At 40.3% G+C, this 17,271-nt stretch overlaps 1 protein-coding gene across 11 annotated transcripts in view; it reads left to right on the top strand.

Moving 5' to 3' along the window:
• The window catches only part of MCCC1 (methylcrotonyl-CoA carboxylase subunit 1), an 82,303-nt gene extending 67,021 nt beyond the window's left edge, over positions 1–15,282 (top strand). For 9 of the 11 annotated variants that reach the window (XM_074031477.1, XM_005546485.5, XM_074031480.1 and 6 more), the window contains 5 exons: positions 5,540–5,589; positions 9,118–9,255; positions 11,430–11,537; positions 13,603–13,674; positions 14,952–15,282. In XM_074031477.1, coding sequence (XP_073887578.1) covers positions 5,540–5,589; positions 9,118–9,255; positions 11,430–11,537; positions 13,603–13,674; positions 14,952–15,080 — 497 coding nt within the window. In that variant the 3' untranslated portion in view covers positions 15,081–15,282. The remainder of the gene's footprint in view (positions 1–5,539; positions 5,590–9,117; positions 9,256–11,429; positions 11,538–13,602; positions 13,675–14,951) is intronic. The other 2 variants (XR_012430894.1, XR_012430893.1) reach the window with 1 other exon arrangement.
• Positions 15,283–17,271: the final 1,989 nt, after the last annotated feature.

Genomic DNA, 17,271 nt, shown 5'->3' with positions numbered 1-17,271 from the left:
CTAAAATTTATTGAGTATTTGGTATATGTCAGTTACTGTATTAAACACTTTCCAAAGATTATTTCATTTGCATTTTCAGAACTGGCCAATGAGATTGGTGTTATTATTAGTGTGAACTTTATAAATTACTAATCTCTCTAAGCCAACGTCAAGGCTCAGAGAAATGAGTAATTTTCCAAAAAGTTACACCAAAAGTAATTGGTGGAGTTGGGATTTGAACCCACACTCCAGGATCCATGTGCTGACCGAATACTGCAAGTGCCACACTTGCATACCTTATTAAATGTATAAGAGGATGTTTAAGGTTCTCTTGTAGGTGACAAGAGATACCTAGGGTAGGATTTTTTTTGGTAGTGTCTTTACTGTGATCTGTTGGCATTCGTGCCAGTTAAATACATGTCATATTTTATAAATTCAAAGAAAATGGCTGTGGTGTAATTGGAGGCACTTTGTGATAAGAAGAGTTAAAGCCTGTCAACGTGATATAGGGTGGAGAAGTTTTATTCATTCATACATTCAGTACAAAGTTTTTGATAAAATAGATATGCCAAGTGATGTGGAGAAGAGAAGGAAATGTCTTTGTCCCTGCTTTTTTTCTGTTAAGGAATTTGCCATTTGGAAGTGTGTATGTTGAGAAGATGGAGAGCATAGTGGTCAAGAGTGTGGGCCCTGGAGTTCTTGTACTTTAGTATTTGACTTTTGTGAACATTTTAATTTTGATAATTTTTCTGGAACAACTGATAGAGAGGAAAATCACTCTTTATAAACCAGGATGAGAGGAGAATCATAGTGGGTGTTTTGTATGCAGAAGGCTAAATGTTCAGAGGAGGGAGAATTTACTCTGCCCAGGCTGACTCTTCCCAAGGACAGTGAGCCTGATGTGAATGGGCAGTGAGGTTTCTGTGCTGTGGCAGGGCACCAGCAGCGTAGTGAAAGAGAAGTGTGAGCATAGAGCCACAGTGCAGGGAAAGCTGGGGGCATACATGGGGAATGTTTTTGTGTGTGTGTGGTTTTTTGGGGTTTTTTTTCTGAGACAGAGGCCCGCTCTGTCGCCCAGGCAGGAGTGCAGTGGTGTGATCTCAGCTTACTGCAATCTCTGCCTCCCGCGTTCAAGCGATTCTCCTGCCTTAGTCTCCCAAGTAGCTGGGACTATAGGTGAGTGCCACCACGCCCAGCTAATATTTGTGTTTTTAGTAGAGATGGGGTTTCACCATGTTGGCCAGGCTGGTCTCCAATTCCTGACCTCAGGCGATCCTCCCACCTCGGCCTCCCAAAGTACTGGGATTACAGGTGTGAGCCACCGTGCACGGCCTAGGGAATGTTAATTGTCCCACTTTCCCATTTGGGTGGAGCATCAGGCCGTCCATGGAGGAGAATGGTAGGAAATAAGACTGAGAGGTTGGGGCCTCCAATATCAGGCGAAGTATTTGGAATGGGGTCAGGACATCAGCTCTGAGTGTTGAGATGAGAAGCAGGAAGACCCCAGAGGACCTCCTCAGATTCAGCCAGGCCTGAAGCAGTGGGGCCCGAGGCAGGGTAGAGCAGTAGGAATGGAAGGAAGAGATGCATAGGACAGGGAAGAATTTGGCAGCATTGTAGTAACTGTCCCTATTTATAAAATGAAAATTTTTAAAAAGGAAAAAAATAAGATGCCAGAAGCATTTATGAGTCTAAAGCAGAAGCAACTTCCAGTGACCTCAGTGAGAATGACCAACTATTTTAAGTATTCAAGACTTGCAAGCTATTCTTACTTTGCTACTAGAGGCTGTGTTTCACAGAACCCAGCAGTGGAGACTGTTGCATGTGGAAAGCAAAGAGGATGAGGCAAGGATGTTGCATGTGGAAAACAAAGGAGGAGGAGGCAAGGATGACAGGTTTTAAGCCTGGATGACAAGGAGCATCGGGGTGCCAGTCAGGGAGCTCACAGGTCTGGAGGAGAAGAAGGTAGAGGGAGAAGATTGGTTGGCCCCGCCGTGTTCATCTTAAGTTGTCAGTGGAGCATCCAGCTGGTAATGATAATAATAATCAGAGGTCACCTAGAGAAGAAACGTCGGGGCTGGAAACAGATGTGAGCTGGCAGCATCAAAATGAGTACTGAAGTATCAGAAGCAGACAAATTGATTTTGATCTATATACTCTACTCCACAAAACTTTAGATTTTCATCTCCTCGGATAGTCAACCAGTTCCATACTCATGTAATCTAGGCATACTCTGGAGTTATTGCAGGTTTGGTTCCAGACCACTGCAATAAAGTGAGTCAAAGTTTTTGGTTTCCTCATGCATATAAAAGTTATGTTTATATTATACTTTAGTTTATTGTGTGCCAATAACATTATGTCTAAAAAAAAATGTATATACCTTAATTAAGAAATGCTTTATGGCTAAAAAAAATACTAATGATTATCTAAGCCTCCAGTGAGTTGTAATCTTGTTGCTGGCGAAGGCTCTTGCCTTAGTGTTGATTACTGTGATTGATTTAGAGTGGTGGTTGCTGAAGTTTGGGGTGACTGTAGTAGATTTTGTAAAATAAGACACCAAGGAGGTTTGCTGCTTCAGGTGACTTCCTTTCATGAAGATTTCTCTGCAGCATGCAGTACTGTTGAGATGTAGCAATTCGGTCACAACTTCAGGCTCCACTTCTAATCCTAGGTCCCTTGCTATTTCTACCACATCTGCAGTTACTTCCTCCGCTAAAGTTTCAAACCCCTGAAAGTCATCCATGAGTCATTAACGTCTTCCAAACTCTTGTTAATGTTGATAATCCAACCTCCTGCCATGAATCACAAATGTTCTTAATGGCATCTAGAAGGTTTTCAATTTACTTTGACCAGATCCGTCAGAAGACTCACAATCTATGGCAGCTATTGCCTTACAAAATATATTTCTTAACAAGACTTGAAAGTTGAAATTACTCCTTGATCCATGGGCTGCAAAAAGGATGTTGTGTTAGCAGGCATGAAAGCATTAATCTCCTTGTATATCTCCATCAGAGCTGTTGGGTGGTGACTATGTGCATTGTCACTGAGTGATAATATTTTGAAAGGAATCTTTTTTATCTGAGCACTATTGAGTAGGTCTCAACAGTGGGCTTAAAATATTCAGTAAACCATGATGTAAACAGAAGTGCTGTCATTCAGGCTTTGTTGTTCCATTTATAGGGCATAGGTTGATTTAGCATCATTCTTAAAGGCCCTACGATTTTCAGAATGGTAAATGAGCATTTAATTCAACTTAAAGTCACTGGCTGCATTAACCCCTAGCAAGAGAGTCAGCCTGTCCTTTGAAGCTTTGAAACCAGGTATTGACTTCTCCTCTCCAGCTATGAAAGTCCTAGATGACATCTTCTTCCAATAGAAGACTGTTTTGTCTCCATTAAAAGTCTATTGTTTTTTGTAGCCACATTTATCAATTATCTTAGCTAGATCTCCTGGATAACTTGCTGCAGCTCCTCCATCAGCACTTTCTGCTTTATCTTGAACCTCATGAACCAGCCTCTGCTAGCTTCAAGTATTTTTTCTGCAGCTTCCTCACTTCTCTTGGCCTTAATTGAATTGAAGAGAGTTAGGGCCTTGCTCTGGATTGACTTTGGCTTAAGGGAATGTTGTGGCTGGTTTGATCTTCTATCCAGACCACTAAAACTTTCTCCATATCAGCAACAAGGCTGTTTCACACTATTTATTATTATCATTATTATTATTTTAGAGATGGGGTCTTGCTATGTTTCCTAGGGTGGTCTCAAACTCCCAGGCTCAAGCAGTCCTGCTTTGGCCTCCCAAAGCACTGGGATTACAGGCATGAGTCACTGCTCCCAGCCCAGCTGTTTCACCTTTTTATCATTCATGTGTTCACTGGAGTAGCACTTTTAACTTCCTTGAAGAACTTTTCTTTGCATTCACAACTTGGTGGTTTGGCATCAGAAGCCTAACTTTTGGCTTATCTCAGCTTTTGACATTCTTTCCTTGCTAAGCTTAATCACTTCTAGCTTTTGATTTAAAGTTAGAGACATGTAACTCTTCATTTGACCACTTATAGGCCATTGTAGGGTTACTAATTAGTCTAATTTCAATATTGTAGTGTCTCGGGGAATAGGGAGACCCATAGAGAGGGAGAGAGACAGGGGAATGGCTGGTCAATGGAGCAGTAAGAATACACACAATGTTGATTGAGGAAGTTCTTTATCTTACATGGGCACAGATTGAGGCACCGTAAAACTATTATATAGTAGTAATATCAGAGATCACAGATCACCATAACAGATATAATAATTTAAAAGTTTTAAATATTGTAAGAATTACAAGAATGTGATCTAGAGACACAAGGTGAACACATGCTGATGGAAAAATATGCTTGACATGGTGTTGCCACAAACTCAGTATGTAAAAAACATAATGTCTGCAGAGTGCAATAAAGTGAGATGGGCCTGTAACATGAATAATTTATTAGGTGTGTATAGTCTTACCATTTATAAAGCATTTTCACATTTATTTAATAATTATTACATTTTATACCCATTTAATGACTCAGAAAAATCAAGGCTCAGAGATTTAGTGAGTCAAGATGACAGAGGTGATCAGGTGGCAGATGCCATTCTCAACCAAAAACTTCTCTTTACCAATTCATTGCTTTTTTTTTTTTTTTTTTTTCTTGAGATGGAGTCTTGCTCTGTCGCCCAGGCTGGAGTGCAGTGGTGCGATCTTGGATTACTGCAACCTCCGCCTTGCGGGTTCAAGCTATTCTCCTGCCTCAGCCTCCTGAGTAGCTGGGATTACAGGCGCGTGCCACCATGCCTGGCTCATTTTTGTATTTTTAGTAGAGATGGGGTTTCACCATGTTGGTCAGGCTGGTCTTAAATACCTGATCTCATGATCCCCCTGCCTCGGCCTCCCAAAGTGCTGGGATTACAGGCATGAGCCACCACACCCGGCCTGCATTTTTAAAATTATAATACTGTAGCCTTTTTGTTGAGGGAAAAATACGTAAAATATTTGACAGCCTTAAAATATCTAAAACTCAAGGCTGGATGTGGTGACTCATGCCTGTAATTCCAGCACTTTGGGAGGCCCAGGCAGGTGGATCACTTGAGTCCAGGAGTTCAAGACCAGCCTGGGCAACATGGTGAAACCTCATCTCTAAAAAAAATCAAAAAATTAGCCAGGCATAGTGGCACGCCTGTAGTCCCAGCTACTTGGGAGGCTGAGGTGAGGGGATCACCTGACCCCAGGAGATTAAGGCTGCAGTGAGCCGTGATTATACCACTGCACTCCAGCCAGAGTGAGACTCTGTCTTAAAAAATAAATAAAAATGAAAATAAAACCCCTGAAATTCCATTTTAAAAAAGAAAAGTTTGAAATTCATCTTTATTGGTACTAATTTGACAGATGCTTTTCTAACAAAATATTTCCAAGAAGTTCAAAGATATTGACTTTCCTTTGAATAGTTGGTTGTCTTCAGGTTGAGCATAAGATTCGTTATATCTCAGTTATTAAATAAATGAATGTTTTCTAATTTTTCTTCATTTTTTTCCCTTTTTCCGTAAAGATGTAGCCATAGCTGTAACGTATAACCATGATGGGTCTTATAGCATGCAGGTAAGCCTTATTGGTTTTGTTCTACAGTGCAGAGCTGAATCTGACCTCTTTTATACTGAATAGGGTATTTTTTCACTCTCTGGTTTCTCTTAAGCCTTTGACTATTATGACTGTAGTTACGAGAATAACTTATGCTTTTATTTCAGACCCAATTTGGGGAAATTACCCCCATACAGTTTCTAACTGATTGTTTACTCAGTTGGGCTGTTATTCCTTTAAGAATAAAAACTTGGCAAAAAGTAAAAGCTTGAATCAGACATTCACAAGCCCCTAAAGTATGTGCATGTATTTACATCAAAAGCAGCAGTTCTCTCAAATTTTTTGTCTCAGGAACCCTGTACACTCTTTAAAATACCCACCAGAGCACTTTTGTTTGTGTTAATTATATCTCTTGATATTTACCATTTAGACAATTTAACTGAGAAGAACTAATTTATTATTAGTTTTTAATTGTGGTGAAATACACATAATATAGAATTTACCATTTTAACTATTTGCATTCAGTGCATTCAAGTTGTTATGTAACCATCACAACCATCCATCTCCAGAACTTCTTTCTTCTTGTGAAACTAGAATTCTGTACTCACTGATTAAACAGTTACACTCCATTCCTTCTTCCCCCATCCCCTGAGAACCACGATTCTACTCTCTGTCTCTATGAATTTGACTATTCTAGGTACCTGATAAAAGCGGAATAATGTGGTATTTGTCCTTTTGTAACTGGCTTATTTCACTTGGTACAGTATCTTCAAGGTTCTTCCATGGTGTAGCATATGTGAGAATTTCCTGTTTTTTTGTTTTGTTTTGTTTTGTTTTAAGGCTGAAAAATACTCTGTTGTATGTATATACCACATATTCATTATCCATTCAGCCATTAATGAACATTCAGGTTGTTTCTAGCTTTTGGCTATTGTGAATAATGCTGCTATGAACAGGGGTGTACAAATACTTCTTTAAGACTCTGTTTTTTGTCCTTTTGGGTATATATCCAGTAGTGGAATTGCTAGATCATATGGTGATTCTGATTCTTTGAGAAACCACCATAGTGTTTTCCATCGCAGCTGCAGCGGTTTGCAGTCCCATCAACAGTACACAGTGGCTCCAGTCTTTTCACATCCTTGCCACTACTTATTATTTTCTGGGGTTTTATTTTTTTGTTTTATAATAGCAATACTAATGAGTGTGAGGTAGTAGTATCTCACCGTGACTTTGACTTGCATTTCCATAATGACTAATGATGTTGAGCATCTTTTCATGTACTTATTGGCCATTTGTATATCTTGTTAGAAAAATCTGTATTCGAGTCCTCTGCCAATTTCTTAATCTGGTTGTTTTATCGTTGTTGTTGAGTTGTAGGATAAATCGAAAAAAATTTAAAACCTAATCACAAGTACACATTCCATTAGCCATCACAGTGATAACATTATCACACGTTCAGTAGCCTCTCGAAAATTCCGTTGTGTACTTATGAGAGAATGAGGTTATAAAAAACAATACCTTAATCTTTTTTTTTTTTTTTTTTGGAGATGGAGTTATGCTCTTGTTGCCCAGGCTGGAGTGCAATGGCGTGATCTCAGCTCACCACCACCCCTGCCTCCCGGGTTCAAGTGATTCTCCTGCCTCAGCCTCCCAAGTAACTGGGATAACAGGCATGCGCCACCATGCCTGGCTAGTTTTGTGTTTTCAGTAGAGACAGGGTTTCACCATATTGGTCAGGCTGGTCTCGAACTCCCAACCTCTCAGGTGATCCGCCCACCTCCGCCTCCCAAAGTGCTGGGATTATGGGCATGAGCCATCACGCCTGGCCTTCTTAGTCTTGTTATGATTTGTGGATGCCCTAAAAGGGTATTAGGGACCCCAAGGAACACACAGGTCATATTTTGAGAACCTCTAGTGTAAAGTTCATGGTAATCCTCAATTAGAAGAAGACCATTACATTGGCAAAATGGAATGCTTAAATGGTTTTTAAAAAGTGGGAATTCAATCAAATTCCTATAGTAAGGTACAACTTCAGGAAATAGAATAACTCATTTTTAATATGAGCTAAGAGATGTCAAATCCTGCAGAATAGATTTGTCAGTGATATGAGGCCGGGCGTGGTGGCTCAAGCCTGTAATCCCAGCACTTTGGGAGGCCGAGACGGGCAGATTATAAGGTCAGGAGATCGAGACCATCCTGGCTAACCCCGTGAAACCCCGTCTCTACTAAAAAATACAAAAAAACTAGCCGGGCGAGGTGGCGGGCGCCTGCAGTCCCAGCTACTCGGGAGGCTGAGGCAGGAGAATGGCGTAAACCTGGGAGGCGAAGCTTGCAGTGAGCTGAGATCCGGCCACTGCACTCCAGCCTGGGTGACAGAGCGAGACTCCATCTCAAAAAAAAAAAAAAAAAAAAAAAAAAAGATTTGTCAGTGATATGTATTAGACCTCCCAACACTTTGAGACACATAGATTTTCTTTCTCTGAGATTCAGAAAAACCATGGAAAGTCTGCCTACTTGGGTATAAGGGCTATAATTCATATTAATGCCTCTGGTTTGAGATAATTTCTTGTCCTATGGTAGCTGGTAAAGTAGATTGCCAATTTGTTCTTATCTGCTCATGGAACTACATTCACAATTTTAAAATGTGTTTTCATGAATCTTTAAACAAAACAGTTTCCAATCTAACCTTTGTCCTAAGAATTCCACAAACATTCAAATGGCTGTTTTAGTAGGTTACAAAGCATAGTAAAATGTCATATTTAACTTAGGATAGATGAGAACCAATGTATAAATATTGCAGTATGACCTATTTCACCTTAGTCTACGTAATATATTTGAAAAGAATAGCCATTTAACTTCTACACTAGCATTATGGGAATTGAAATGAAGACTATAGAGAGAAGATTTAAATGGAGTTTTTACCTAAGGGAAATTTTAAAACAGAAAGGTTCCATGTCCTTTTATCAGCTTCCTTGAAACATTGTGAACTTTGTTCTTTGGCGTATGGTCTCTTAAAGTGAGAAAATTATGGCCAATCTCCAGCTAATTTATGTTCTTAAATCATAACTGAAACCCATGAATTGGGCCTATGTATTGATAAAAGAATATCATCTAATTATGTGGTTCTGGCTTTTTTTTGGTGACTGACTTTGGCACAGGAAAACTAAATTTGACTTCAAATACTCAGAAATAATTTTGTATTACAAACGTAATATATGCAAATGAATTTTAATAATTTTGCATAACTTGATTTGTATTTTTGTTTCATATTTTTAGTGCTATCTTTATATATTTACATGAACCTTAATCTATAGCATTATGGATAAGTTATATAACTTTTTTTCCCCTTTTAATTATCTTCCTGTCATTTCTATATGAAGTATCTTGGTTAGGAATAGGGGAAAAGTTCCATGACTTTTTAAAATATATATATATGTTTAAGACGTATTTTATGTTTTAAAACTACCAATAGTGAAGAATTGATTCTGATCTTATTAATTCTGTAGGGTTGTTCATTTATTTTAAAGATCTTATTTTCATTTTTTTCAGATTGAAGATAAAACTTTCCAGGTCCTTGGCGATCTTTACAGCGAGGAAGACTGCACTTACCTGAAATGTTCTGTTAATGGAGTTGCTAGTAAAGCTAAGTTGATTATCCTGGAAAACACTATTTACCTATTTTCCAAGGTAATGTGTCTTCTTTATAATATCACTCCTGGGGCATGGGAAAAAACTGTTTGGCCCGAGACATTTCACTGAAAGAGATTAGAAAGATCCAGCTTCCTTCGACCATTGCTGTGACCCTTTTCCCTCAGTTTCCCTCGCCATTCTGTGTTTCTTTGCCGAATTCCTGCCCTCTCTAGTTTCCCATTCACTTCTCTCATTCACACAGATGCTCATTGATAGACACATATCCATTTTCTTCCTGAATTCTGAAACAAATCCTTACATTTTCTTTGTCAGAGAGTATCTCCCTGCTCAGTGGGTGTTATTGTCTCAGGGCTTTGATGTCTGAACACTTTTCCCCACCCACCATCACCCTGACAACTGGAATCCTGGTGACTTTGGAGGAGGTGACCACTGAGAGAGGAGTCTGTGGACCAGATGTTCCTTGTGGGGAAGGTGGACAATAGGAAGGTGGATGGCATTAGTGGTGGTCTCTTGACAGTCAGAGCCAAGGCAGGCTTTGCATGGTTTTGGTTAGGAGCCTGCTGGCCAGTGAGTCTGTAACCTTCTGCCTGGGCAGAGGAGGATAATGCATTATCAAATATGCTGTGGCCTCACAGTGCTTTGTGATGAGATTCCTTTGGTAGTCTAGTAAGTAAACTACTATATATGGAGTTGAGGATGATCCCACTTTGCCAGGCATTCCTTTCCATAGCCAATTGTGCTATAGTTATATGATGATAGAGGCAGTATAATGGAATGGTGAAGAGCACAGTTCTAAAATGTGAAGATGCTTTGGTTCAAATCCTGGCCTTGCCACTTAACAGCCGTGTGACCTTGGCTGTTAAACTCTCTGGGCTTTAGTTCTCCTATCTATAAACAGTAATAATAACAGCAATAACAGTAATAATAATAGTTGCAGTGGCTTGTGCCTGTAGTCCCAACACTTTGGGAGGCCACGGCAAGCAGATTGCTTGAGACCAGGAGTTTGAGACCAGTCTGGGTAACATAGTGAGACCCCATCTCTACAAAAAATTTTAAACATTAGCCAGGCGTGGTGGTGTGTGCCTGTAATCCTAGCTACCCAGGAGGCTAATGCAGGATTATTAATAGGCTTAGGAGTTCAAGGTTGCAGTGAGCTATGATTGTGCCACTGTATTCCAGCCTGGGTGGCAGAGCAAGACCCTGCCTCTAAAAAATATTAATAATAGTACCTTCCTCATAGAGTTGTTGTGATGATTAATGATATAATATATGTGTGTTAAAACCAATTTCTAGCATACTGAGCATCTGAGAGTGGGGGTGCTACTGAAAATGGCTACCAGACAGTGGCTACTTGTTGTCTACAGTTAATGCTTTATTTTTATTTTATTTTTTGAGATGGAGTCTCGCTCTGACACCCAGGCTGGAGTGCAGTGGCGCAATCTCGGCTCACTGCAAGCTCCACCTCCCAGGTTCACTGCATTCTCCTGCCTCGGCCTCCCGAGTAGTTGAGACTGCGGGCGCCTGCCACGTCGCCCGGCTAATTGTTTGTATTTTTTAGTAGAGACGGGGTTTCACCGTGTTAGCCAGGATAGTCTTGATCTCCTGACCTCATGATCCACCCGCCTCGGCCTCCTAAAGTGCTGGGATTACAGGCGTGAGCCACGGCACCTGGCCTAAATCTTTTAATATACTGTGAGGCATGTATACCGTTACCTCTTTACAGTTGGAAACCAAGGCTGAGAGGGGTTTAATAATTTGCTCAAGGTCATAAAGCTAGATTAGAACCCTGGTATTAATGGTGACTAATTTTTGTGTGTGTATGTGTGAGTCAGAGTCTCTGTCACCCAGGCTGGAGTGTAGTGGCGTAGTCTCAGCTCACTACAGCCTCTACCTCCCAGGTTCAAGTGATCCTCCTGCCTCAGCTCCCGAATAGCTGGGACTATAGGCGCGTACCACCACACTGGGCTGATTTTTGTATTTTTTGTAGAGATGAGGTTTTGCTATGTTGCCCAGGCTTGTCTCAAACTCCTGGACTCAAGCTATCTGCCTGCCTTGGCCTCCCAAAGTGCTGGGATTACAAGTGTGAGCCACTGCGCCCAGCCATGATGACTAATATTTAACAAATAGTGGGAAACAATTACCTCAGGTATGTTAGTAAAAATATAGTGATAGGATCTTGATTCCATTTTCAGTTTGTTTTCTGTTTCTAGGAAGGAAGTATTGAGATTGACATTCCAGTCCCCAAATACTTATCTTCTGTGAGCTCAGAAGGAACTCAGGGAGGCCCCCTAGCTCCTATGACTGGAACCATTGAAAAGGTAATGACATAGCATCTGTAGAGTGTTCAGTAAGTTTTAATACGTGGCTTTGTTGAACTTTGTCATTTATGGCCTTTTCCCTTTCTAAACCTTGCCCACTGGCAAGCATCCACTTCACAAAAACAAGAGGATCTATTACAGATTCAAATGTTTTATCACAGTCCTCTCTGAAAATACCCATTTACCTCATTTATGAAAAAGACTGCTGTTTTTGAAGGCAGGCATTTGCATCAAAGTACAAATAATCTAAATTGTCTTTTTATGATTAAAACTGAGCATTCATTAAGCATTATTCAAAAAAGCTGGTTTTGAATGTTAAATTTAATAGCAACAAATTTTTCATGAAATAGTGACATTTTCTTTAGTGTACATAGTTGCATCTGTGTTAATGTAAAAGGCTGGTATCGGTGAAGAACGATACGGTTTTGTGTTGAATGCAGTGTATAATTCACAGTTGCAATCCATACTGTCTAAGTCAGTTCGGGCTGCTAGAACAGAATACCATAGACTGGGTGACTTTTAAACAATAGAAGTTTATTTCTCACGATGCTAGAGGCTGGGAAATCCATCAAAGCACCAGCAGATTAGGTGTCTGGTGAGATTCTACTTACCGATTTCATATACAGCCATTTTTTCTCTGTGTCCTCACGTGGTGGAAAGGACAAGGGACCTCTCTTCAGGCCTCTTTCATAAGGGCACTAATGTCATTCATGAGGTCAGATCCCTCATGACCTAATCACCTTCTAAAGGCCCCACCTCCAAATACCATCATCCTGGAGGTCAGGATTTCAACAAATGAATTCTGGGGGGATATAGACATTTATACCGTAGCACGTATTGATATAACATCAACTGGTGATAGATCAGTATCCGTTGTCTCCTTTTATATACTTGAATACAGTAGAGTCTCCTCAAATCCATTTAAGTCATAAAAACTCAACTGTATATGCTTGAAACAAAAAAAAGAAGAAGAAGAAAATAACTACTTAAATAGCGTGGGTGATTTCAGCCACCATTCTCCTTTGGACATATTTACCCCAAGTGGGTATGAGCTAGGAGACCTGGATCTGCCGTTAGCTCATTGGATTTCATTCCCATGGCCTCTCATAGTGTAGGCATCTCTGCACAACTCTGTTAGTCTCCCACTTAGTAGCCATGTTAACCACAATGAAAGTGAGACCATACAGGATCTATGAGTCCACTCATATGTATACAAAGGAAAACAGAAATCGCTTTCTGGGGTCGCTAATAAGTTTAATTCTGTTGCATGAAGGTTGTTTTCACATTTACTACACAGGACTCTGAAGACTTCAGACACACTTACTATACTTGGCCCTAGACAACCCCAAAACAAGAAAACCAGTCAAGACCCTCATCCCTCTTCCCTGTCTGGTGAAGACATTTAAGTATATTAGTCCTTCCCTACAGTAGGCAATGTGTCTTGTTTCTACATTCTTGAAAAAAATGAAAGGATATCAAAATATATGGAGTATATTCATGTGATTCAAGCAAAACTAAGTGGTTTTGGGGGTGGGGACAGGGGACTAAGCAGTGCTACCCGTCAACGACAGTGCCAGCAATGCCACATTGACCTGTAGGCCTCTGATTTGACCAGTACATTTGACCTGCAGGCCTCTGATTTGACCAGTACATTTGACCTGCAGGCCTCTGATTTGACCAGTACATTTGACCTGCAGGCCTCTGATTTGACCAGTACATTTGATCTGCAGGCCTCTGATTTGACTAGTACATTTGGGCTGCAGGCCTTTGATTTGACCAGTACATTTGGGCTGTAGGCCTCTGATTCGACCAGTACATTTGGCAGATAGCACAACCACATACTACTTCTGCCTGTAAGTTTATATAACAACTCTATGGACCACAAAGGACCTCTGTGTGTGTTTTTTTTTTTTTTTCTTTTAATTGATGTATTATTGTGTATATTCGTGGTTTACAACATGTTGTGAGTACATATAGACAGTAAAATGGTTACTGTAATGAAGCAGATTAACATATCTAGGACCTCTGTGTTTTCAAATATTAACCTGTCACACTGAATCTCAAGGTGTTTGTCAAAGCTGGAGACAAAGTGAAAGCGGGAGATTCCCTCATGGTTATGATCGCCATGAAGATGGAGGTAAGGAAATTATGAGTTCAGTTGCTAAGAGGACTTCGGGAGCAATCAGACCTAATTGTTCCTTTGGCTTATTTTGTAACTTAATACCACCTTAAATATGAAGAGCAATGAATTGACAAAGCATTAATTGTAGGAAACAAAACCAAACTATCTTTCTTGTAAAAAGATTTTTATTTTAATTTTGTGAAATTGTACCTGTCATTTCTGATTCTGAAATTAATGAAATTATCAATAGCTTGGAATCAGGTAGTAACCCAACTGAATGTTAACTGTTGGTGTTTTCTAAGGCCGAATCAAGGATACCAGGCATCAGTTTCAAAGTGAAAACCTGAATCAAATTAAATTAGCTGTTTAGGTTTTTAGCCGGTTCAAATGGTAGGTCAGTGATTCTTAGGCTGAATGTTGCAGTCCTTAACTTAGAGTGGTTCAATTAAGGATTTTTTAGCTTGACAATAGTGTAAAACCATACACGTTGAATGTACTCCTCAACTTACATTGAATTTATCTGGACCTGACCCCATTGTAAGTCAAGGAGCATGTGTACAGTCACCAGGGGAGATTTTAAAAACTGCTTCCCCAGACCCATTGAATTGCGATCTCCAGGATAAAGCCCAAGGATCAATACTTTTGAAAGGCCGGGCACAGTGGCTCATGCCTGTAATCCCAGCACTTTGGGAGGCCGAGGCAGGTGGATCATTTGAGGTCAGGAGTTCACAACCAGCTTGGCCAACATGGTGAGACCCCATCTCTATTAAAAATACAAAAATTAGCTGGGCATGGTGGTGCATGCCTGTAATCCCAGCTACTCGGGAGGCTGAGGCAGGAGAATTGCTTGAACCTGGGAGGCAGAAGTTGCAGTGAGCTGAGATCTTGCCACTGCACTCCAGCCTGGGTGACAGAGCAAGACTCTGTCTCAATTTAAAAAAACAAACAACAACAACAAAAAAAACAAGAACAACTGTTGAAAGCTTCCTAGGTGCAATTCTAACATGAAGCTCAAGTTGAGAACTGAGAGCTACACCAGAGCTTCCCAGTCATATCGTTGAATGGTCACTGCTGTGTCCTAGTGTTAATTCCTCTCAACTTGTTACCGTTCTCCCTGTGTGCTGTGATGTTAAAAATAAAAACAACAACAACAAAGTGTTGGAAAGCACTGAGAGACAACAAAACATCAAAGTTGGCTACAGTTGTCATTTTTGGTCTCCCTTTCTTGACTTGGTGTATACTGTCCTCATTAGTATTGCAGCTGTCTTTTGTCCTGTCTTGTGTCTCTGCAGCATACCATAAAGGCTCCAAAGGATGGCACAATAAAGAAAGTGTTCTACAGAGAAGGTGCTCAGGCCAACAGACACACTCCTTTAGTGGAGTTTGAGGAGGAAGAGTCAGACAAAAGGGAATCAGAATAAACTCCAGCAAGGAAATGGCCAATTAAGTAGTGTCTTCTCTCTCCACCAAAAAGAGAAAGTGCCTCCTGCTTTTCTCGGGGTCTCATAAAAAGCAGTTTTACTAAATGATTGTGTGCTTGTGCTGAATGCCTTTCATATTTGAGAATCATGCATTTGGATCACAAATATAATAAATTATCTCAAAATATTTCATACTAATAAAGTTGAATTATTCTTTTTTATTGGAAACCAATGTTTATTTCTGCCTCAAATTTTATACACTGTAGTCTCTTTTAGGAAGGGAGGAAGAGAAAGGGACATTTAATTAAATGAATTACTTTCCAGTTGCTGTTATGAAGAAAACGGGCAGTAACATGTTTCAGAGATGCCCTGGAGTTCAACAACTAAGGTTTTGTCTGGCCAAAAAGTAACTTACTAGGTAGTTTAAAATACATGGATATTAGCTGGGCACAGTGGCTTTCATCTGTAATCCCAGCACTTTGGGAGGCTGAGGCAGGCGGATCACTTGAGTTCAGGAGTTCAAGACCAGCCTGGCCAATATAGTGAAACCCCGTCTCTACAAAAAATAAGCCGGGTGTGGTGGTGTACACCTGTAGCCCCAGCTATTTGGGAGGCTGAGGCGGGAGAATCGCTTGAACCTGGGAGGCAGAGGTTGAGGTAAGTCAAGACCGCACCACTGCACTTCAACCTGGGTGACAAAGTGAGACTCCATCTCAAAACAAATATATAAATATAAATAAGGAAAGACATGGATATTGTTTCTAGTGTTTGTGATTAGAAAGTTTCTATCTAGGTTGCCTCTGCCTTTATTGTACTTTCTAAGCTTATAAAAATACATGTATTTTATATCTATTACATGCTAAAATATATTAATATAAATGTTTGGTAAATTTGAAAAGCATAATTTTACAGAAAAAGATAAGAATTAAAAGCCTGAGCCTGCTGAATACTTTTTTTTTAGAAATACTTTTTTCATTATGAAGAAAAACCATTCAGTTTACTTTTGTCTAGATTCCGTGTTACTTTTACTAACAGATGTGCAGCCTTTTGCATTTTTATATATTCATTGAAGTGTTAAATATTTGTTGAATTGAGTTCTTGTTGAATACATAAGACTATGCTAAATGTTGTGGAAAATACAGAGAAATATAAAAGATGGTCTCCGTACTTTAAGATGCCTATAATTGGGAAAGTAAAACATAATCATGTCTGCTATGATGAGAATGTGTGCCCTATATTTCACGTGTTAAAAACTTAATCCCCAAGTTCGTGTGTTGATTACAGGTAGGACCTTCGGGAAGTAATTAGGATTGGATATGGTCATCAGGGTGGGGCCCCCATGATGGGACTGGTGGCTTTAAAAGAGAAAGAGAGACCTGAGCTGGCTTGCTCTTGCCCTCTTGCCATGTGATGCCCTATACCATGTTATGACACAGGAAAAAGTCCCTCAGCAGACACTGGTCCCTTGATCTTGAACTTCCCAGACTTCATAACTGTAAGAAATAAATTTCTTCATAAATTATCCAGTCTGTGATACTCTGTTTTAGCAATGCAAAACAGAGCATGACAATGTCAGAAGTTACAGTTTTAGCAAGGGAGCCTTTTCCCCTTTCCAAACAAAATTTTCTCTGTTTAAGAGACAGAAAAGCGGCTGGGCACAGTGACTCATGCTTGTAATCCCAGCACTTTGGGAGGCCGAGGTGGGCAGATCACGAGGTCAAGAGATCGAGACCATCCTGGCCAACATGGTGAAACGCGTCTCTACTGAAAATACAAAGATTAACTGGGCATGATGGTGCGCGCCTGTAGTCCCAGCTACTCGGGAAGCTGAGGCAGGAGAATTGCTTGAACCAGGGAGTTGGAGGTTGCAGTGAGCTGAGATCGTGCCACTGCACTCCAGCCTGGTAACAGAGTGAGACTCTGTCTCCAAAAAAAAAGACGGAAAAGCAAAGGTGATGTGATGGAAATTTCACATTGCTGTTTGCCCCCTTTTGGAGAATGCTGTTTGTATCCTTCAGTGGAACATGGTTGAGTTCACTGTTGCATTGTTAAGTGACTGTGTTGGGGATATGTGTATTGAAGGAATTCGAAGCCAGCCTGCCCAATTACCCACATATTGGTAGAATTCTTTCTTTAGGATCTTTGCCAGGTCTGGTGCTGTGTGAGCAGAGTTGTTTTGCACATGAATGCA

This window comes from Macaca fascicularis, chromosome 2 (assembly GCF_037993035.2).
Source record: "Macaca fascicularis isolate 582-1 chromosome 2, T2T-MFA8v1.1".
NCBI lineage: Eukaryota > Metazoa > Chordata > Mammalia > Primates > Cercopithecidae > Macaca > Macaca fascicularis.
Note: the sequence above shows the minus strand (reverse complement) of the source record. Positions and strands in the feature narration are given on the sequence as shown.